This window comes from Rhea pennata, chromosome 1 (genome assembly GCF_028389875.1).
Source record: "Rhea pennata isolate bPtePen1 chromosome 1, bPtePen1.pri, whole genome shotgun sequence".
In the NCBI taxonomy this organism is placed as follows: Eukaryota; Metazoa; Chordata; class Aves; order Rheiformes; family Rheidae; genus Rhea; species Rhea pennata.
This window is the reverse complement of record NC_084663.1, coordinates 194,807,937-194,832,069: the sequence shown is the minus strand read 5'-3', so window position 1 is coordinate 194,832,069 and position 24,133 is coordinate 194,807,937. Positions and strand designations below refer to the sequence as shown.

General features: G+C 37.8%; 1 protein-coding gene across 9 annotated transcripts in view; it reads left to right on the top strand.

Moving 5' to 3' along the window:
* The window catches only part of CDK8 (cyclin dependent kinase 8), a 79,411-nt gene that overhangs the window by 18,402 nt on the left and 36,876 nt on the right, over positions 1 to 24,133 (top strand). For 4 of the 9 annotated variants that reach the window (XR_009958550.1, XR_009958545.1, XM_062577120.1 and 1 more), the window contains exons 2-4: positions 7,099 to 7,174; positions 16,293 to 16,403; positions 19,156 to 19,296. Coding sequence is in view for 6 of the 9 variants with exons in the window: in XM_062577120.1 (XP_062433104.1) it covers positions 7,099 to 7,174; positions 16,293 to 16,403; positions 19,156 to 19,296 (328 nt within the window). In the remaining 3 variants the exon portion in view is untranslated. Of the gene's footprint in view, positions 1 to 7,098; positions 7,175 to 11,818; positions 11,887 to 16,292; positions 16,409 to 19,155; positions 19,297 to 24,133 lie in introns of those variants that run through there. The other 5 variants (XM_062577131.1, XM_062577141.1, XM_062577162.1 and 2 more) reach the window with 5 other exon arrangements.

The following is a 24,133-nucleotide window of genomic DNA, read 5'->3' as shown; positions in this document are numbered from 1 at the left end:
ACCTCTAGAAGGTATCTAGTCCAACTTTATACCCAAGGCAGGACCAACTTTGAAGCTAGTTCAGATTGCTCAGATTTGTGTCCAACTGAAGAGTCCATTCCTGAGGATGGATATTTCTGGGCAACCTGTGTTTGGGGTAGAAGAATAGTGTAGTGGTTATCATGTATGCTTTACATGCTGAGGGTCCTGGGTTCACGCCTCAGTGGAACCAGCATCAGGAAACCTTTGGGAGGTTGGACTGGATGATCTCCAGAGGTCCCTTCCAACCTTACTGATTCTGTGACTCTGACTCTGTTTCATTTCTTGACTACCATTTTTTTTCCTGCTATGTAATTGGAAGGTCTATTTTTGCAGCTTGTGACTGCTGTCTGTCATCCTTTTGCTGGACATCTCCAAGAAGAGTCTGACTCTTTCTATACCTTCCCATTTATTAGTTAAAGAAAGCAGTAAGATCTTCTGTTAGCCTTCTCTGTAGCTTGAACAAAACTAGCTCTCCCAGCATCTCCTTGTATGTTTTGTGCTTCAGGCTCTTTACAGAATCACGGAATTGGTAAGGTTGGAAGGGACCTCTGGAGATCATCTAGTCCAACCCACCTGCTCAAGCAAGGTCACCTAGAGCACGTTAGGCAGGATTGCATTCAGGCGGGCCTTGAATATCTCTAGAGAAGGAGACTCCACAACCTCTCTGGGCTCTGTCATTCTCACAGTGAAGAAATTCCTCCTCATATTCAGATGGCACTTCCTATGCTTCAGTTTTTGCCTGTTGCCTCTCGTCCTGTAATATGGGAGAACTGAAAAGAGTTTAGCCCCATCTCTTTGGCACCCTCCTTTCAGATACTGATACACATTGATAAGATCCCCCTGTCAGTCTTCTCTTCCCCAGGCTAAACAGGCCCAGCTCTTGCAGACGTTCCTCGTAGGGCAGATGATCCAGCCCTCTGATCATCTTTGTAGCCCTACACTGGACTCTCTCCAGCAGCTCCATGTCTCTCTTGTAGTGGGGATCCCAGAACTGGACACAGTACTCGAGATGAGGCCTCAGCAGGGCTGAGTAGAGGGACAGGATCACCTCCCTTGACCTACTGGCAACACTCTTCCTAACGCAGCCCGGGATACCATTGGCCTTCCTGGCTACGAAGGCACATTGCTGGCTCGTAGTCAACTTCTCATCCACCAGCACTCCCAGGTCCTTCTCTGCAGAGCTGCTCTCCAGAAGGTCAGCCCCCAGCTTGTACTAGTGCCTAGGGTTATTTCTCCCTAGGTGCAGGACTCTGCACTTGCCCTTGTTGAACCTCAGGAGGTTCCTCTCCGCCCAACTCTTCAGCCTGTCCAGTTCTCTCTGCATGGCAGCACAGCCCTCAGGTGTATCAGCCACTCCTCCCAGCTTGGGATCATCAGCAAACTTGCTGAGGAGGCACTCTGTCCCCTCATCCAGGTCATTGATGAAGAAGCTGAACAAGACTGGACCCAGTACTGAGCCCTGGGGGACACCACTAGCCACAGGCCTCCAACTGGACTCTGTGCCACTGATGATGACCATCTGAGCTCTGCCTTTCAGCCAGTTTCCGGTCCACCTCACCATCCACTCATTTAGCCCATGCTTCCTGAGCTTACTTGTGATGTTATGCAAGACAGAGTTGAAAGCCTTGCTGAAGTTAAGGTACACAATGTCCACTGCTCTCCCCACATCTACCCAGCCAGTCATTCCATCATAGAAGGCTGTCAGATTGGTTAAGCAGGATTTCCCCTTGGCGAATCCATGCTGACTACTCCTGACCACCTTCTTTTCCTCCACATGCTTGCAGGTGACATCCAGGATGAGCTGTTCCATCACTTTTCCAGGGATGGAGGTGAGGCTGACCAGCCTGTAGTTGCCTGGGTTGTCCTTCTTGCCCTTTTTGAAGACTGGAGTGACACTAGCTTTCTTCCAGTCCTCAGGCACCTCTCCAGTTCTCCAGGACCTTTCAAAGATGATGGAGAGCGGCCTGGCAACATCATCTGCCAGCTCCCTCATTACCCATGGGTGCATCCCATCTGGGCCCATGGATTTGTGGATGTCAACTTTGCCTAGAAGATCCCTAATCCTATCCTTCTTGACCAAAAAAAAAACCTCAGAACTCCTGGTATGCTTTTTGCCCTGCCAAGAATATCTGGTGCTAAATGAATTTTTGGAAGGGGACTAAAAAGGAAATTCTGTTTTCTTCCAAGTAGTCTTTTAAATGGGTTGTGGTCTGCAGTTGTTTTTCTGTGCTTGCTAGAAAGCCATATTTTGTTTTGGGCTGTATTTAAAGGTTTGTGTTTACAGCAGGTTTTTCTGGCATATAGCGTAGGCATATAAAACCTTTCAGTTTCACATATTTTCTGTGTATTGTTTTCTTCCAATGAGCTGACTTACTCCTTCTCCCTGCAGACTTAATTGGATGTCATGTACATACTAGGCTGATTTTTCCATTTATTTCAAAATCTGACTTTAAAAATGTCAGAAAGGAATAATGCTGAAAAGCGAAAATGCCAAATAAAAGTGTCTTGAATATTACAGTTTTCAGTCTTAAGTGATTTGGTTTTATTATCTAATCCATGGCTTGGTATTCTTGCTAGGTAATTCTTTTGTTCTCAAATCTAGAGGTATGGTAAAGCCATACATTTGCAGTGCTCAGTTCCAGCATACCACTTGGGGGGGCAGGGGGGAAGGAAGAAGGATACTACCTTGAACGCAGCCATTTAACTCCACATTATCTCTTTCTTCATTTCTAGTTCAAATTTAATCTTTACTGCTGAACACTATTCTGATTCTCATAAAGCAAATAAATTCTGATAAAACATCCAATTCCCCTCTTGCCTTGTTTGAAATTGAGTCCTTTGGTATGTAGTAGAACATGTGGTGGGTTTTTTGCCTTATTTGGTTGCCTAGCATATATGAAAACTCCTTTCTAGTTTTAAAATTTTGCAGCTGATGATGGGGATGTTCTGCTGCCTGTAGAACTTAGGGATGGGTGTTCTCAGTGTTCACCTGGGTGAGTTGCTGAGAGCGAAGGTGTTCCATAGCACAAATTCATTCACTGCTAGTAAAATCAAAGGTTCTGTGTCTAATACATTTAGAGAATTTTAAGTTAGTGCTGTTGAGGCTTAATCACTCTAGCACTAATATAACCGGTTGGGTTTGAGATGTGTTAATTTTAATACTATTGATATTGATGGAATTCTTAAGGTAGAAAATTTTAAATGTTGGGTTTTATTAGTATGCTTGACTTTTGTCAGAATCTTCTTATTCTTTAGAGGAGTAAGAACCATGAACAATTAAAAGCTTCATTAGAGTTTTCTGGAGAAGAGATGCTGCGTATACAATTCTCTGTGGTAGTTGTAAGATAGCGGAACCTGTTTGTGTCAGGTATAACTGCAGTCAAGTTACTTATGTTTCCTTGTTTTTAAAGACAAGACTGTTCTTAAATTGTGACCAGTTAATTCTACATTTGAGATCTTTTTAAACTGTAACTTAAATTTGGAATAATGAGTATTGATTTTAAGGTTTCAGCACTTTGTGTCTCTTCTCCTATTTTTATTACTTATTTCAATTTTATAATCTCGTAATTTGAAATAAAGGGTGGGAATAGTAGGCATTTTAATATTAAAAAGCTTTGCAAAGTGTTTCACATTCAGTAGGCATCTGTTTACTCCTTTTGATTTCTTCAGATAGATTAAATGTTTCATATGGTGCTCTTTTACTTTCGAATCCATTAGAAGTGTAAAGATAGTTAATGTTTGGGAAGAGGAATCCTTAATAGCCTAAGTCCCTGACATTTGGCATTTATTTGTTTATTCAAGTTGTAAGAACAAAACTAGATAGTTATGCTCTTGTATGGTGATTTTGCAGGTGTATTTTTATTCTTTTTACTAAAGTCCACTGGAAGTGATGTTGTAGATGTGTGTAGTTTTTTTTTTTCTTTCTTTCTTTCTCCCCACCTCACGAGGGAAAATTGCAGTAAGTGTTATGAAGAAGCTCTGACTCGGGGTAAGAAGTAGAGTTGAAATGTTAGCACTTTTGTTAATGGAGTAACTAGTACTAATGGTGTAATGGGTAACCGTAATAGGTTACCAGCCTCAGTGCGGAGCAGACGTTAGAGAGGATTGAGTCTATTAGTTTGTATCTCAGCTAGATGTTGATAATTCAGAGAATGTAAAAAATTCCTTGTTGTTTTTCCAGGTTCTGGAGGAGAGTGCAGTACAGAGCTCAATGTGCTTTACCCCTAAATTGTATTTTGTTTGTTTGTTTTCTGTCTTTTAACCCAGATTGTTACATTTCCTCTAAAGTGCTTGAAAAGATTGAGAAACAGCTCAAGAGGTGGGCGGCTCCACCAGTCATACGTAGTTAGGAAAAGGCAGTTAGGGCAGTTAGGAAAAGCAAATGGGTTGCGTCCTTAATTCCCCATAGGCATGGATTAGGGCATGCTTGCTTTAAGGGCAGAGCAAACCAGGGGACAGGATTTCTACATCTCACTTTGTTATCTAACCTTTTAATGCAAGAATATTAATGTTCAGCAACATTTCATCAAATAGATGCATGTTTTTATGAGGGGGAGCAAATAGTACATTCTTAACTCCCCTGAAAATTTTAAGCATAAAAATGTAAGATTCCCCCTTTAATAGTTGTGAAAGAGTTAACTTTGTAAATGAAAGTGTTTTCTTCCAATATCATTTAAGGAAACAACTAAACTGTTTTTCTTTCCTCAAAATTTCCAGAGAAAGTCTGCCATCTGGTATGGAAAATATCAACCCAGACTTTTAATTAAGGAAAAAAAAAAAAAAAAAAATGAAATAGAGCTTTACCATCGTAACTGTTGGGCAGCCTTAATTGTAGACATTACTACCAGTAATGCTTGTAGCAATGCTAGCTGTATGTTAGCACTTCTTATTACATGGAGCTCTCCTTCAAATACCTTTAAATCTAAGTAGCTAAGCAAACACAGCATTAAGAATAACCTTTAGTCTGATCTGTTTTGCTCCTTATTCCATCTCTGATAGTGCTTGCAGTAGTAGCACTTGGGCGGTAGGGCTCATACAATACAGATCTCTCCAAACACCTTGAAAGCGAAGGAGCTAAGCAAATAGGACAATGGCGATAACCTTTAGTCACATCCATTTTGCTTTATGTTTGTCTTCCAGTAATGGCCAGGGAGCTACAAAAAGGGATGCAAAAAGATACTGGAAACTTTTAGCAGCTCATAATTGTGTTACCTTCTATCAGCGGTGTAGGAAACAGTCCTGTGCTGGAGAGTGGTTCAAGTTTGTGCTGTAGTTGCTCATGGAATGGGCTGCAAATCCCATACCCACCATAAATGTGTCTAATTCCATTTCAAGTCTTTTTATACTTTTGATCCTTATCATATTCTGTCATCCTTAGTTCCTGGGTTTATGGATTTGATGACACAATGCTTGTTTTTAGGCTTTATGCACATAGTTTCCCTCCAAGTTGGAAAATAGGGACTTGTTGCTATCTCTTCACACTTTCTTTTTGCCATCTGTAAGCTTTTGGTCAATACTGGCTCTCTTTTTTATTACAGGCCAGAAAGTCTTGCTTTTAGATTATTATTACGATATTGAAGCTTTTTGATGCCTTCAGAGGATGGTACACTGCTTTTTTCCTCCTGTTTATGTTAGATCTTGTAGTTCTCTTTTCTTCTTTTATCCTGCTCATTCTTTGTAATTGCCCTCTTAGTGAAATCTGCTCTCGCCCACTCACCGTCTCTTTCCAGTCTTCCTCCTCATTAGCTGTATTCAGTTTTTGTCCATTAATCTCCTACATCATCTTCTTTCCCTGTTTTGAACAGTTGTTGCCTACACTGCAGTGGGTTGGCTTTGAACTCCATGAGAAGTCTCATACACAGGACCTGATAATTTAGGGAATTAAATATGTGGAGATAAAGAGGGGAAAGTGTGCGTTTCAGGTTGGAACACTGCAATTAAAAGCCTTCGGAAATCTTTAGAGAGGCCGAGAGTAAACAATTACATGTGTTTTAAATGCTTAAGTGTAGTTTTGGTTTGTTTATCTTTAGGGTGTTTGAGTCGCACATTTTTAGGCCTTTTCTTTACAGCTATGGAAGCTGGAAGCTGGGTTAATTAAAAATTGGTAAGGATTCCTATGTAACTCAGAGATTTGGGTCTATCGGAAAGTACCAAATATTGAAGGCAGTGTTGGGAAGTGCCATGTCCTTTAGGAGTGCTGTGGATACCAGCCCACAAAAGTGGAGGGCAGGGATTCTCTCTCTCAAACGTTTGAGCTTTCGGAAGCTGAGGATGGAAGAGAGTTCAGTGGTGGTGGGGAGGGGGTTGCTTTTCTTTTTGTTCTGCTTTAGTCTGTCTCTTGATTTTTGCTTCTGGTAGCTGGAATTGCTAACAAACGTGTGTTTTAAATAAATTAATGTAAATGCATACAGGTTAACATACAGGAGGTTTTTGCTTTCAAGTGGTTTATATTATTGAAGCTGAACAAACATTTCTCTGGATGCTTCGGATTGCAGGCTTACTTTGTATCTTTTTTTATTAGCTTAGTACTTCTATTAGTTATGTAGGAACAAAATTTTAGGACACTTACTGTGGTCTGGAGGAAAGAAAAGATAAGGTTTTAAAAAGATATTGCTGTTGGGCTATTCAAGAATTTGTTAAAATACGATGAAGTATTGCTGTATCCTAGAGATATACTTTTATGGGAGATGTACCTGTAGCTTGATTATTTGAAAAACTGTTGAAATCCCAGGCTTAGAGAAACTACTTTCTACTGTGTGCTAAGTGGTGTTTTATTCCCCATTAATAAGGGAAGAAAGGAATGGAAAGAAATGGCAACCGTTACACCTTAAAGAACGTAAAAATTCCTTTTTATGTAGTGACAGCTTATTTGTATTTCAGTTTTATCAAGGTGGTGTGCTTAGGTAATAGTTTAGTTCTTAGTTTCTTGGTATCCAGGAATTAAATTAGTAGACAGTCAAAGGAAAATAAAGTGCAGAGTTGGAATTAATTAGAAACTGTTCTTTGAATGGTGGTGAAGAGCTCACTCTGAATTCATGGTACAATATTTTTTAAAAAACTTCTTTTCTTCTTTCGCAGGAAAGATGATAAAGATTATGCTTTAAAGCAAATAGAAGGTACTGGAATTTCTATGTCTGCATGCAGAGAAATAGCAGTAAGTAACATTAGTTCTTTTTACTGGCAAACAGATTTATTAAAAGCATTGATTTGAGTGCATGCTGGTTTTTGTTTGCTGAATCGTGTTTTTCTACCTATAGGCTCTCTATTTTTAATATAGAGGTATAAAATGAATACAAATGTAATGCAGGATTTTGCACCTGCCTAATTTGCTGTCTAAAATGACAGTATTTTCAAGTTACAATTTACTGCCTACCTCAGGGCAGATTAACAGCTATAGTTTTAAAATTAATGGTTTGAGTCTTATGTTTTAAGTAAATGTATTTGATCTGACTTTTGCTTTAGTACTTCAGTTACTTTCCTAAAGACATTAATTCTTGTTGGCTCATAATGATTAAAACATGCTAGCTTCTACTTAAATGGAGACTTCAAACTAAACTGGCATTGTTACTGCTTGGTAAGCTGTAATGTACCCATAAATATTGTTCAGACAGTTTTTTAGGTTAGCCAGGGTCCTGTTTATATATTCCAATATTGTTAAAAACTAGTGAATGATGCATGTTCTACTAGTTGTGATTGTGACAAGCTTGCAAAGAAACTGAAACTAAATGGGCAAAACTAATATTTTAAAGTTACTAGTTAAAGCTATTTTATGTGCTTATATTGTTCTGGTGCTTTGATTTATTTTTCTTGAGATGTTTGATCCGAAATTGATTACTGAAAGGAAATGCGTATAATGTGTGTGGGGAAGTGAATGGATTATTTCTAGTTTTAAGCTTGTGAAGAGAATGGACGATTAGATCTCCCCCTATTTCATTTTTATTGATTGAAGTAGGTACCAGAATTTCCTGCTTTGTCAACTTCCAGTTGACTTCTTAACTTGGAACAAGCTAGTCCTTGAACGGAATGGAGTGGAAAAAAGTGAAATGCAAAGAAGATTCCTTTAGATGAGCTATTCATGTCAATTTGTGAAAATCAAGACCCCTCTCCTGTTAGACATCTACACTCTGAACTGAAGAAACTAAAAAGAGGGTCTTAAACTTTGAAAAATCAACTATGTAGGCTGAAATTTTGCAAATAGTGTGACTCTTTCAGGCTGAATATTTTTTGCAAAGTATTAACTACCATTTCAGGGGGATTTAAGAAAATGATTTGTCCATATTTTTGCAGTAAATTTTCTGGAGAGTTTTAAAGAGTCTATTCTACTTGAATTTGGCAGAAGCAGCTTGTCTGTGGTATTAGGGAAGTGTCTTTTTCTGCCCTTGGTATGATCCTTTAAACAATTTGTAGTTTGTATTTATGAAAAGAGAATTGTTCACTTGGCTGACAGTCAGGAAAGATTTGGTTTCATTGCATGGCTTGAGGGCTGTTGTGTAATTGTTGTTCTTGGGCAGCCGGGTCCCCTGTAGTGATAAAAGAGGAGCAATAAAGAAGAGAGGTTTTCCTCTTTCTCTGAGCTGTTGCAGCTATGGTGTCCACCGTTTGAAGAAGATGGAACAGAATCTGCATGGAATAGTGTTAGTTAGCAGGGGAAAGAGGGGAGCATACTAGAAGCAGCAAAGGAACTGAGACAGCAGGAAGCAAGAGCAAAGTGTGGAGTGAAGCCCAAAAAGCAGATGTAGAGATAGGAGTAACTTGTAACAGCATTTTTTTTTTTTTGAGCTAGTTGATGCTGACTTTGCTTCCAGTTGTGTTTCCAGGCTGATGTGGCTGAATTTTCCTGCAGATGAATTAATAATTTAGCAGGAACTTCTAGTGTTTGGATCTTTTTCCTTAATGTTCTTCTGATACTGCTTTTCTTGGAGATAACAGGAGAATGTTTCCCCCAAAATGCGTTATTCTTAGATTTTTAATTCCATTAATTTCCAGAAATGGAATAAATACTTTTTGATTTAATATCATAAAGAAAGGAAACTTATACGGAGAAGGATCAAATTGAGGATAATAGCTGTACTATTTATATTGATTATGTGACCACATGTAAGGTATATACAAAAATGCCAGTAAGTTAATCAGCAGTGTTGACTCTAAAATGTCATTTGTACATAAAACTGTGTTGTCACAGTTAAAATTTCAGGCCTAAATGCCAGACTTCATAACAGTAAGTCTTCCAGGTTATCTCTGATTGAATGCATGGTTTTCAGAGGAAGTAGAATGACTTGTATGGCTGTGAGATACAGCCGTTCCAGTTTTTCTTGAGAGCTAAAGCGCATATATTTTACCTTGTGAATATTTGAGAGGAATACAGTTTGATGTAAATCTGAGTGAAGCTTTCTGTTGTTTTGACAACTTTACAATGCCTATTGTCTTGCTTGTGAAGACTGACTAAAACTTTGAACTATTGAGTAACTTTTGTTTAAGAATGTCCATAGCCAACTCTTCTAGAATAGCTATTTGATGCAGATGACTGAAAGCAGTGGCAAATCTGCAGAAAAATAAAATACTAATTGAATTATCTCAATTACAGGAAAGAGAGAACTAGGGTATACCTGAGTTGAAACAGCTGAATCAATTACATGATGAGTTCAAACTAATGTATGTGTATGTGAAAGACTTTCTACATTCATTACTTCCTGCAGCTTGAGAGCTTAGACCTAATGTTCAAGAACCTAATCTATTACTCTATTAAAGTAAGAGTTTTTTTCAATACATTTATGCATATTGATTAATTAACAGATATTGCACTGATGATGCTAATTGAATAACTACTTTAATATAAAGGTAATTGCAGTGTTAGATTTTTCAGCATGGTAAGCATTTGTGAAACCTGCCTCTTACAGAACTTAAACTGAGTATTAACTCATTGCTCATCTCTTATCCTCTACAGGAATGCATACTGTCTGGGCTTTCTCATATCCTTTTTTGTGATCTACACTTTTACCCTTGAGGATTCAAGGAGGCACTAAGAACTGAACACTCATAGTATCAAGAGATGACTTGTTTTAGATGAGAGAACAGAGGGATAGAATGGTAGAAAGATTTGTATAAAAATGATATATAACACACAAGCCCAAAACTCAATTCTTAGATTTGGGGTTTAATCACAAGAAAGTCCTTGAAGTGTATCTACCTGAAATAGTATGAAAAGTGCCATTTCAGAGTCCTCAAAGAAGGAGATTTCTTCAAAATGTAGGAAGGTGGAGTAGGTGAGCAGTCTTCAAATGGATTAGAGTTTCACTGTTTTGATTTGGGCAATATCTCATGCAGGAGTCTTGGATTTTAAAATAATTAACTTAGTTTTGACATTTTTTCTTATGGGACATTGGGATACAAGATCATTACTAAGGCATTTACAATGCCTTAGGCACTGTACAGGCAATGCCATCTCATAGTACAGTGTATTTTAGAGCTCTAATAGTTGCTTTTTATTTGTTGTTGATTAGCAGTTTCCATTCAGTTTTTACAGTGTATGCATTTGATTCTTAAGTTTACTTTTTGTTAATTGTTAAATGTTTGTAAGTACTTCAGTCTCCTATATTTTCTTGGGCTAGTGAGATGGGTTTGTTAACTTTCTGTTGGATTTCTGTGTAGTTTTGCTTTTTTGTCCACCAGGTTAGGTCACATTTCCAGAAATATGCCTGGAAAAGGTTTTTTGCATGTGCTAACATCATAGATTATTTTTATTTTACACGATAACACTACTTTGTCTACTACCTGGCTTTGAAGAAGAGTTGTTAGATGGGGAGACAGCCAGGCTCAGCAGTGGAAGTGCTAAGCAGGACAAAGCAGAGCTGGAGCAGATGACGCTGTACTTCGGGTCTCTCCTTTGTGCGTGTGTGTTGTCCTTAGGGTATCGTAGTCAGCCTGGGGACAGAAAATTGCAGAACAGTAACTAGCAGGGTGCCTGAGCAGTTACTTCTCTGTTCTTTTCCACTCATTACCTCTACCTTAGAAGCATTTAGGTGGTCTTAGGATTTTTATGGTTTCGTATTATAGCAAATGCAGGCTGTCATCACAAAAGGCGATACTCTGTGTTGGACCTAGTGACAATGTGGCTGTAGGATGAGTAGGTTTCTCTTTATTCAGTGGAAGATTAACAGTTTTCCATTGTGTGAGCAAGCTGACTTGAATCATCCTTTGGCTACACAGCTGCTTAATGTGACTCATGGGAGGTGGTAGGAACCTGTAGAGATGGTTTTAGTATAATGCAAATTTGCACCCTGTGTTTGCACATCTGAGCATAGAGAAAACAGTGTTGGTGGTTGTCTCCCAGACTGGAGGCTCAGAGCCCAGTACAGCAGTCCTCTCTCCTGAAGATTGTCCAAGTTTGCAGGAAGCAGGCACAGGGTACTGAGGCAGTGTGAGAGCATCGCAGAATCAGCAGGCAGCTGGCTGATGGCTACTGCCCATATCTGAAAGGAAAGGCTCTGCAGCAGTCCTGATTGCCTCTGCAATCTCTGCAAGTGGCAGAGACAGGACAGCAGGCCTGCCCCCAGGGTGGGTGAGAAGGAAACCTGCCTGCCATTGGGCTACTGATGGAGTTGATGTGAGTGGAGAGGGCTGCTGCACAGCCAAATTGGCAGGTTCTCTTCATGTACCTGGGCTTTCCGTGTCCTGGGTGACGAGGAACGTGTTGTTGTTGTGTGCTTATCAGGCTTCTTTCCTCCTCCTCCCCCCTCCCCCACCCTCTCAGCCAAAGGAAAGACAGAAGAAGGGCTTAAGGGCTCTTCCAGAGCCAGACTGAGCTTGACCAAGGACTCTGGAGCAGTACGCAGCAACTGGAGGCACCCAATGAAGCAGAAGCTGAAAGTGAGTGACTTCAGGATGCCCCTGAAAAAGCTGTGGTCCATTCTCTTAAACACTCTCCCCTAGGGAAGGAGCAAGTGATGAGTTGTCCCTGCATGCTTGGTAGAGGAGATCACGTACCAGACACAGGTTGTCAGGAGTGCCGATGGCTTGTGACTGACAGAGCGTGGCCCAGAACTACTCTGAGTGGATTGTATTCTGTGCAGGGACCCAAGTTGCTGTGGTCTTGTAATGTGCAATAAGGTACAATATTTGGATGCAGCTTCCTCAGGTTGTGAGTCATGACTATTCCACATTAACAGTGAAAACTCTGTTACTTTCCCGCAAGACTGAATCCAGAACTCCCTTGGAGGAGTACAGAGCGCTCTTCAGAGGGCAAGAGGCAGGATACTGAGGAAGACCCCCTTTTGAGCAGTCCATAATGATTTTACAGATTCTTTAGCTTGAAAGTAGCATGGTATATATAATTTAATTTGTGACTGTGATTACTTTCTAAAGCTACAACCCAGGGCTACAAACAGTATTCTTGAGAGGTTATGTACAAAAGGAGAGTAGTATTGTTTCTGGTTTTGTGAAAGTGGAATAAAGATACCAATCAAATCTTAGAAACTGAAACCTCAAGAAATCATGACATTTTTTTGTCAAAAGTAGACTTAAAGCATGGCATCCAGCGCCTCTTATGTGGATTTTACATCCACTTGCTTACTTAAAGCGAACATACAGTATCTTAACATCTCGTAGACCTTTTTTTCTTTTGAAAACCACAGAAGTTAAAACCAGAAATGGACTTTTTTTTTTCTTGACATTGTATTTTCAGGTTTCTTTCTTGCAACTTCTAAGACCTTAAATTTAAATATATAAGAAAAAAAATACAGTAAAGCTACTATTTCAAACGGTTGTGTATCTGAGGAAATAGGGCTTCAAAATTGTATTGTCAGCTTCATAATAAATTCATAGTGAGGACTATTATAACTTTTTTGTAGCATTGTTTTTATGTGCTTTCAGTTGTGAACACTTCTGAAGGAAATACAACATGTATTTTCAGCACGTGTCTTGTTTTTTAATATGTAGAATATCTGGCCTGTGAGAATAAAACTGTAAAAACATTAAAACAGATTTGGAAAGAGATCTTGAATCTAATGGATGGCAGCTAAGCCAATCTGGGATTCAAGAACTTGTGTAATAAAAATTTGTTGTTCTTAGTTAAAGTAGAAAGTTTAAAGTACTTGGAGAACAAGTTGTACTTTTATTCAACTACAAGGTAGGACATTTAAGGTTTTTTTGTTGTTTTTTTAAAAAAAAAGAACTTATAATATGCTCTTCTCTTCCTTCTCTTCTTTGTAACCTTTTCATTTTAAAAAGAGAGATGGCCTTTTTTATTTTTTTCTTCTCTGTCTTTGTTTTGGCAGGTTATATAGATCTTGACTTGTTTTTTTAGTTTCCATTTATGTGATAGGCTCTCTCATTGCAAGCTTGGGCTCTCTTTGTCCTGTTGTAGCTGGAATTAATCTTCCTTTAATTAGCTAGTATTGTACAGAGTATTTGGGTAGTTCAGAGTATTTGAGTAGTGCCTTACTAATGTTTAAACTCAGCTCATCTATTTCAGCAATTGTTCCACTGGTATTTTATAATTTGTTACATGACAACTAAGTCTTTAGGTTCTTCTGCTCTGAAAATGACCTTTCTTTCACCATCAACTATCACAGTCTGCTTTCTGTTCCAAGTCCCTTTTTTTGCCTATCCAATCTCAAGCTCTGTCTTGACTGTTAATATATGGTCTGTTCATGACTGGATCACTTGGTGGAACTGATGGGAGCCCTTTTAAGGCATGCGAAGATGATTAAATTTTGAATTTATGCCATCAAGTTAGCAAGGTGACAGTAGTGATTTTTGCTGAAGTGAATGTTTTCCTTGATGTTGCACACTGTCTAGCAAGCTCTCTGATTGTTGTCTGCATTGGAGGAAATCTCTTGGGTAGCTCTTCTAGACACACAGGGGGAGCAAGAAGTGGCCCTGTCTAAAAGTGGCTAATATCTTGAGATGGGAGGTTAGAGAAATTGCTTCTTAACATGTGTCCTGTCACAGGTCTCCTGGCCAAGATCATATGTACCTGATTATAGGAGTACCTGTGGTGGTACTGCAATGCTAAGCAGGTTGTGTTTCTCATGGGTAACACAGAGTAGCAAGCATCAAGAGTGGAGATCAAATAACATTTGCAGTAATGCAAGAAATTCTCAGGTATGCTGAGAATGCAGTGTATTGAATGCACTCATTCAGCATAGTGTCTTGGCTTGTGAGAAATGTCTGTAATGGTGGAAAGCTATAGTGGAAATGTGTTAAGGTCACCAGCTGAAGGAGTTGATGTACATGGAGATTTATGATGAGTTTGGCTCATATTTGATGTGAGAAGTGAATTGAGTATCCTGAGCAAGGAGTGTGGTTGTGTGGTAATTTGCCATGTTGCCATAATGCTGTTATTGATGTTTGATAATGTGCTGTCCTGCCCCTGTTTGTCCTTGTTCATGAGGCCACATGCCTTTGGAGCACTTTCATTTACTGCTCCTTAGCTGCTGCATGGTTTGTAGAATGAATATTTCCTCATTTGAAGAGGGAGATGGAGGAACCTTTGTGTTTGTTTGAGACTTGCATGTAGGGATGCTGTTTGACTGTTTTGGCTTGTAGAATATTTGTGAAAGCAAGGGGAGAACCAGACGGGGCAATGTGGGATTATGATGCTCAAGTCGAACCAGATGTTGCTCAAGTCAAACCAGATGTATTGGCATCTTCATCAGTTGCTGTCCAACTTTAACCGATTAAAAATGCAGATAAGCATTCTTGGTTTTCCCCATATTGATCCTTATATTTTGTAGAAATTACAGGCATTTACAGAATTCTACACTTGTTCTTTCAGATCCTTTCTTAAAATTCATCTACGTAGTGCTCCTAGAAATCTTAAGATTGGGAAGTTTAACATGCTGAAACTGGAACTATGCCCTTGTATACTTCCTCATAATGTTTTTTTGTCTTCTCAATCCTGTCTTTCTGTTTCATCTTGTACTTGAGATAAGTTCTGTGGGACTAGTCCCTCTTACTTTCTCAGTAAATGCCACACTTAAGACGTTGGTCAGTGATCGGGGAATTGGAAGGGCTCTCAAAATAAATAGAAAAGAAGGAAGCACAAACATTCGAATAGCCACTGTCACTTTACTATCTCAGTAGCAGCTAAAATATTACTGTATGTGACTAAGGTATCAGTGAAAAGGAACAAATTATCTTGTTCCACTATTCTGCAACAGGAAAATTATCTTATTAGAAACAGATTCAATCTCAAAAATAAAATATGTTAATTTTTCCTTGTATATTCAAATACTACTTCAGATTGTCCTTGCTCATTTTTAGAAGTCTAGGCATGCTTATCTTTAGAAGTCTAGCCGTCACTCTTATAGCTATCCCTGAGCTGCAAAGGGATTCCTCTAGACTTAGGTATCCACATTTGAGTATGCTTAGGTACTTTTGATTTTTTTTGGTTTTTTTTTAGTGATTCTATGGAGTCTGTAGAACTCAAACTCTTTCTGTCTGCATTTGATTCTTGTAGTATGTCTCTGTTAAGTTTTCCTTTTCATGGTGACTAAAGCTGCAGTTTCCAAAGCAGCTGAGCTGATTTAATGGTTCACTTTCTACTGAAAGAAGTTGTTGTTGTTCCCAGTTGCATTCTATCCTCTTCTGTAGTGCCAGGTTGGGTTAGTACCACGAGTCAGTAACTCAGCCAAAAACCATCTCCTTTATGTGTGTGTGTATCTGTGTCTGAGTTAATTTTCTACTGAACTGTTTCACAGTTTCGAGTACCATAACTGGTGCTGGATATATTGTGGGGGGAACTGGGACCTTCTTTTGGTAATGTTGACCTTTAAGATCAACTAACTGTATCTTATGAACCACATCTCCTTTTAGCTGACTGCGTTGGCTGATACTGAATGAGTCAGTCCCATTCAGTCTTGAATGACTATGACCAAAGTGGAAGATTTTCAGATAATTAGGAGTCAGAAGAAAATTGGCTACTCCAAATGGCTTTTTCAAAGAACAAATCCTATGAAAAAAGGCAAAGCCAACAGTTGACTTTTTAGAGGGTCTTCTTGATTCTGTGTAATAAGTTTACTTAGACTTTAGCTTTTAGGAAATTAAAAGGAAATGAATGCCCTAGGGGAGATATGACCTACTTTTAGCATTAGCTTCAAACTAATGACTAGTTCTTTCATTAAAAGAGAAAAAAAATGTTCTTTTTTCTTTGAATTGCAGATTTCAACTTTTGTTTGTATAATCTGTAGCAAAGACTTAAAATTCATCTCTCTAGCCCTTTCACAACTCTGGATGCATAGGTATAATTCTGATGGACTTTCTTTATTTTGCAGCTGCTGCGGGAGCTCAAGCATCCAAATGTCATTTCTCTGCAAAAGGTGTTTCTTTCTCATGCTGACAGGAAAGTGTGGCTTCTCTTTGACTACGCTGAGCATGATCTCTGGGTAAGGTGAATTGTTTGTAGGTAATAGGCATTGAGTTTCAGTTGGAGGAAAGGGACAAGGGCAAGGAAGGTGCATCATTTAAAACCAATATAGCTTCTTACTATAAGTGTGTGTGTTTGTGTGTTGACACATTTTTGTATTAAAGGGAAAGCAAAATGGAAAGTGTTGGGTAAGCAAGCTACATGGTTTATCTCTGACCTGTTTCTGAAGATAAAGATCTGCATTCAGCTTTCAGTAGCTGAAGATACATTTAAATAAATGTAGATATAACCCTATACTACAGCTAAAATAAGGAATGCAGGAATGGTATTGGCTATGCAGATGAATTTCCTTTAAAAATGACAAAACTTTTGGCTGAGTAGGACAATTTGGAGTTTTAGTTATATTTCATGTCATCTCTAACTAAATGAAGTGAGAATAATGCCACTGTACATAATTGAAATTCATTCATATATTTTGGTAGGGAGAGCTTTTTACTCAGTTCATCTGAAATTTCATTTATTTGGGAGGAAATCCATTTATTCCTTATTATGAAATACAGTTTTAAATTTAAATGCATTGCAAATTAAGTAAAATTATTTTAAGAGGTGAACTCTTTTCTTCTATTCATTTAATATTTGTAATCTTAGCAACCAACTGAAACTTCTTTAAAAAGAAGTGTATGTATGTGAGACTTTTGAACAGCATGATTCATGACTTATTTTTTCCTACACCTGTATTTTACACAGAGAGGCAAGAAGTACAAAGCCAAATTAAGACTAATTCATTTTGAAGTCATGTCACTTGCAGTTAGGGATAATTCAGTAGTATTTGCCACCCTAGAACTAGTGTATAAGGAGAATTTTCTCTCAGATACCTGAATTGAAGATATTTTCTTCCATTCAACATTTAGAACTTCTGAAAGATAGTACTGAGATTTCATTAACTTTTTCATTCTAATTTTATTTTGATATCAAACAACTGAAATCTGAGATACTCTTAAGGTTGATTTAGAAAGAAATAGGAAAGCAAATTTATTTATGTAGAGAGAAAGCAAATGCATTCATCTCTTCAGTGCTTCCCTCGTGTTTAAGACATGCCAAGCTAATGAAGTTCAGGAATATCTGAGTAGTTTTTTTGTTTCAAACTATACTGTAAGGTTTTGTATTTGTCTGAAGGAATGTGACTAGTAGCAACCTTTCCTTGTTTGCATTTATAACTTTCTACAGTACTTCATACTAGTCCAGAGTTACTGCAGAAGCACTTCTGTTAATGAAACAATGGCTTATATATCAGTAACTTATGAATGGTGCTCAGTTTCGCTCTTTATGTTTGTATGCACATACCTATATCCACTTCATTATTCCTCAGCTGTACCTGTTTCTGGTTGCTAACTGTATCTCGATGAAAGTAACTTAGCTCAAGTGATTATTTGTTCGATGTCAGTGTCTAAATGATCCTTGAGTCCTGCAGCAGTGGGTGTAGTGGTTCTCCAACTAAGCTGGGCATAGGGTGCAGAATATGTTAGAGCAAGAAAACAAAGGTCCAGGATGTATCTTTCTATCTGTACCGCTTTCTTTTTTTCTTGCTTCTGAAGACTCCTTTCTTTCTGGCTGCTCACTGAAGAATAACAGTTACTTTGAAGTCAGTGGAAGGATGAAGTGAAGGGGGACAAAACTTGTGATTTAGGCTGGGGAATGCTTGTGCGTGTGGTGTTTGGCTGAATGGCTAGGAGCTGTCACCATTCTTCATCAACATTTCTCTCCTCCTTGCAACTGCATTTTTACCTTTGGTAGAGCAGGGATATGCTTCCTTCTCCCAGCCAGGCTCAACACCTAAAGCAAAGAAGGGCAGGCTGTATGGAGTTGGGCTGCAACAGGAGAGTAAAATTTCCCAAAGGGACTTGAGGAGTTATGTACCTAATCTGTACCTGGGATATGAAAACTCAGGAGTATAGGAAGCTGAGGTAGGAGGAACATGTACTGTTTGGTGCTGGGCTTTGTTTGTGCAAGATCAGGGTTATTTTGGTGGTCACATAAGTGCAATCCAGTACGAGAAAGAAGAGTGAATGCATGAAAAGTTTTTTTTTTCTACATGAAACATGAAAACAGTTTCTGTCACTCTGACACACCTGATGCTGTTGAAGTTAGTGACACCTAGGATTCAAGTTTTAAGATAACATATAATTCTTTTGGACTCCTCATTGTTGCTAGACATCATTGCCTCTGTATATGGTCATAGTTGTTAAAGTGCTTTTTATGTCTGGCTTGATGACTGACTTTCAGATGGACAGTTTTACAACCTTGCTCTATTAACAGCTTCTGATTTGAGAGTACCGTTTTTAAAGGAATAGTGTAACAGCAACCCGGATTTATTTCCTGTTTAATTTGAAAGTTTAAAAGTCCAAGTAGTTTGATGCAATAATTTCTCTTTCTGGCATTAGACATTGTATATTACAGTATCATGACAACAGACAAGACCCCAGAAGTAAAATGATACAGGAGTTAACAGAAAATTAAATTACCTGAGATATACAAAATATCAGCCTGTCTTTTGATTTAATTTTTGAGAGAATTCCTGAGACAGTGAACATTTTACTTAATATAGTGTTAATGTTCTAGTACTTAAGCTGTTTTTAATTTTGAAAATGAATGATAGGTTGAAAAAACTGCTAAAAACTCCATAAAAGGAATCACTAGCAATCTTTTTGTGTAATGCTATAGACCAAATGTTACATTTCTTTTTATTTTGATTTCTTTTTTCCCTTTTACAGCATATAATCAAGTTTCACAGGGCTTCTAAAGCAAACAAGAAACCAGTTCAGTTACCTCGGGGAATGGTGAAGTCCCTGTTGTATCAGATCCTAGATGGTATTCACTACCTGCATGCTAACTGGGTGTTACACAGGGATTTGGTAAGTTGATCGGCAATGGGTTTTAGCACTGGGAAGACTGAGGGCAAGATTTATTTATTTATTTTTTTTAGTACTAATATTTGGGAGACAAAAACCTGTGGGCATGTCCTAATAAATATATATTTTTATAGTGTAGTCAGCCTTGATTAATATATTGGAGCAAATTTTAAGTCTACTGTGATCCATTTGTGAGAGTGAAGTATATCAGATGGCTGCTCTCCTTTTTTGAATTTTCTAAATACACTATTTTTAAAAGTGATATTTAAATAACATCCATGTTGAGGTACAGAATATGCCTCTGGTAGCATAACTGCAGGCCTCAAATTACTAAATATTGCATGTGTGTAGGTGGGAAAGAGGTTGATTGGCTACAAGCAACTGCTGAAATAAAAGAAAATATTCTCTAAACTTATCAGTTTCATTTAAGAAGGTAACTCTTGAAGGCCATCTTCTCATACTGTTTATAATCTATTAGAAATATAACCATGCCAACTTTCAAAGACTTCTGTGAATAAACTTATGTTTATCCTAATTATAGTGTAAGCAAAACCTTTAGTACCTGAGACAGTGTTTCTTAACAAGCAAGTTGTATTAGATGTTTTAAATTGGTAAATCTCTCCAATTGTTATGTATTTACCTCTGAAATATGCCCATAGATTTTTTGCATAGGATACTGTTCAGTCTTTCTTCTTAAATCCAGGTGATTTTCATGACTCAGTAGTCTATAGCTCTTATTCTTTATTAATGTTTTATTATTTACTTCTGAGAAAGATGCTATTTATGATGCTTCTAAATACTGCAATTTCATTAGTATGAGAGTATTGTTAGTCTGACCTTTCACTCCCAGAAGTCAATAATACCGGTGCTATTCTATGCTTGGTGCATTAAATCTGGCTTCCTTATTACTCTTCCAGAGTTACTTCTGTCTTTGAGGTAGCTTTACTATTGTTGCTAGAGTGGTACCGAATGACTAGTTATGCCTAATAAATGTTTTTAGAGTGCCAGTCTCTGTTTAAACCAACTGAAAAAGGCTTGTCTTCAGTCAATAATAATGTTTTCAGAAAATAAAAGGAAACCTTGTTTTATTAAAATAGTTGCATGATTATTGCTTCTAATTTGTTCCTGGTTTTACAAATTGAACAAAAGCTTTAGCACTCAGAAGGAAAAAGCCAGAAGGTTTGTGGTGGTTTTGTCATGGCTTGTGAAACAGTAGAACAAAACATAATGTAGAAATACATAGTATGCGTGTCACAACTTAGACACTTTTTAAAATCAAAATATAGCATCTTACTCTAATTTTAGGCCTGGAGCAGTATTCTTCAGTATTTTAGGTCATTTGTTTTCTGTATGCCTCCTGTCATCAAGAATCTGAATTCTTCTGGTATTTTATTTTCTACAGTTTCAGAAAATTTATGAACTTAAACATTAAAAGTATAAGTATAACTGAGTGAAAAAAGCAATGCATGTTGTAAACTGGATGGCTCAGGAGATTGGTAATTTATTACAGAGCCTTTCACATCTAGGTCTTTAGCTCAAACATAGTTTAAGTTGGCAACTGACAAAAGTTACCATCTCATTGTCTGACCTATGTGAAATGAGTTGGTGGTCTCAGTCCAGCAAGCAGGGTTTTTTCCAGCATAAAAACCACCCTTGCTATTCGCTACCTTTTGAGAATTGGAGGAAGAGGCCAAAAGCTTGAGCCGGATGCAGGGCTATCTGAGATGTCGTCCCACTGGTATCTTGTCAAGCCATGTTGGTGAGAAAGTGTGTTAGAGGGGGCTTAATTAAAGCATATGTACAAGGGCTGCTTGTGCTGCCTTGTTCATGGAGACCTTCAGATCTTAGATTGTCATTTTGAAACAATTCAGTTTGAGCTATTTTTCTAGTGGAAATTTTGATGAGTTTAAAAGGTTCATACTTCATGCAGGAGAAAAGAAATGTGTACCTCTTAGATGTTTTCTTCATTGTATCAGAGTTCCTGGGAATAGCATGAGAAACAAAATAGATTCCACCTAGAGTTTGATTTTAGTGAGAAGGGGATATATTGGTGCAAAATTAGCTTGCAAGTTGAAACTTCAGTAGTGTGTATATTCCTATGGAAAGGAAGATAATGGGAAGGTAATTCTTGATCTTAGACTTGTGTTTCTATTTCCAGGGTATCTATAGTAGTAATCACCAGTAACGTGCATTTTGTGTTAATAACCATTGTTAACATTTGGTTGACTGGATAGATATATGATGTTTTTCCTACACTGCCTTAAAATTTGATAGGTATTTGTTTAGTTTCTAAATGTATTTTATGCATCTTATATTTTTACATGCTTATTTCCATATACTAGCTATGTAAAAATGATATTGTTTGGTATTAGGGAGCTAATGAAAATAGTACTTTGGCAAAGAAATCTTTTCTTAGCTACATCTGTCTCATAGGGTAAGCCTTTTTTTAAAGGATGAGAAAGCTCATGTCTTGGAAATGCGTTTAGCCTTCATCTGACTTTGAGTTTCCAATATTTTTATGTTGCCTTGATGATGGTAGTTCTAGTTGGGTAGTAGTTTGGAGTTTTTGGATATCTTTCTGAAACAAAATGTTGGATAACATAACTCAATTCTTGCTTAGCATCCACAAGCCAAATAGAATTTAATGATTATTAGAAACACGTGAGACTGAAATCTGTTTTCATAATGGAGGAATCCAGGAATTTTGAGTCATTTAAGATTTATATAAAGTGAGTATATTCTGTAGGAAATGGTAAAAACTGTAGAAAGACGATAATGGCTAATAAACTTTATCTACTGTTTTTTGTAATCTTATTTTATCTTTTACAAAGGAAATGGATACAGTGCTTAGCATAAACTTTATTTCAACACATAACTGTCTTTGGTGTATTTTATTTTTCACTAATTGTAAAAAAGCCAGTTCCCCTTTTCACCAGAGCAAGGGAGACATTGATTATGTTTGTCATCTTTGAAAAGAGCTGATCTTAAATAGTTAGGTTTTTTATAAGTCTTTAAAACACACCAGTAAAATTTCTCAACAAATAAACAGTTCTCTTATCTTTTAATTTTTTGAATTGAATTGCATTTTCTTCAGTTTTTTTTTAGTTTCATGACTGAGAGCAATTGAAAGCAGATTGTTTATTCATGCTCTGGCTGTAGCAGGAAGGAAATAAGAATACTTTGTATAATTACTATAAAGCGCATCAATTTTAGTTTTAATCATATTTTGAATTTGGTTATCAAGCATGCTTGTACCATGCTGTATTTTGTTGACTTTGTTTCCTAGTGTTTGTTCTACTTTATGATATTTAACTATCAGTCTTCCTTGCACACAGAAAGCTTATTCCACATTAAAAATATAAGCATAAACAGAAGCCTGACAATAGATCTGCATCCATCAGTCTGCATCCTCAATAGCGAGAGAAGAGAGAAGTTGGACTCTGCAGCATGCATGGAGGATTCCTTAAAGTAACTCAAATTAGAGGTCTTTTTCATGCTTTAACAACTTTTGTGCTGTACCTGTTAAAAGTACATCTGTGTTTGGTATGAGTACGTGGTAGGCCTATCCACACCGTCAGGAATCTGGGGATGAGCACGTCACTATCAGTGTTGTGTGATAACAATCTGGTTAGGTTGCCGTTTAAGCTAGTGAGCTTGATTCTGCAACAAAGCTGCCAAAAACACTCACCTAGTGCTGCGACACAAATGCTTTAAAGAAAAGGGGGGAGGAAGGGGAACCTTACAGAATCTCAGCTACAAGTGCTCTATGTAAAAAACAAACAAACAAACAAAAAAAACTATGGTGAAACTTTTTATGTTCCCAAATCTTTGGCCTTAGTTCGCTGGCTTATTCCTTTGTGTGTGCGTGGTGTAACTAGATGCTGAACAGATGAACTACCACTTGGCAAGCCAGCTGTAGAAGTGAATAATGCAGTGCTGGGCTTCTGCTTGCCATTCGTCTCCTCCTATCTTTTGCCAAACGAATGACTGTCTCTGTCAGCTTTTGTTAATAATATTCACGTCTTAGTCAACTGAGATTATGTTGCTTTGTGTGAGACCAATGGTATCTAGTGATAGCATGATACTGCAACCTATTTAATGTGTTCCTGGTGTGCAGCTAACCAAAAATGCTGCTGTGGGATGTGCTCTGTTTTAAATAAGCTTTCAGGTGGACAGGTTTTTCATATATACAGTGTGCATTGTTTGGAACCTAATTTTCTGAGACCTGGATTCTTCCCAAGAAAACCTACTGCCAGATTTTGGATCAGCAGGAACATTAAAGATGTTCTTCCAACATGAAATAAGGAGAAACCACTGCCAGGGGTTCTTTACAGACAACATCTTAGTTGCTTTCCATGCTCTAGCTGTGAATCACTTAACTATGCCTATGGCATAAGTGAATCACTTAACTATGCCTATGGCATAAGTGAATCACTTAACTATGCCTATGGCATAAGTGAATCACTTAACTATGCCTATGGCATAAGTGAATCACTTAACTATGCCTATGGCATAAGTGAATCACTTAACTATGCCTATGGCATAAGTGAATCACTTAACTATGCCTATGGCATAAGTGAATCACTTAACTATGCCTATGGCATAAGTGAATCACTTAACTATGCCTATGGCATAAGTGAATCACTTAACTATGCCTATGGCATAAGTGAATCACTTAACTATGCCTATGGCATAAGTGAATCACTTAACTATGCCTATGGCATAAGTACATGTAGGTTAACATGGTTAAAGTTCCCATTTTCCACAGAAGAGCTCTTGAGTCCAAGGAGATCTCCCTCATCAATATTCAAAGATTACTTCAGAAAAGCAGGAATGCCCT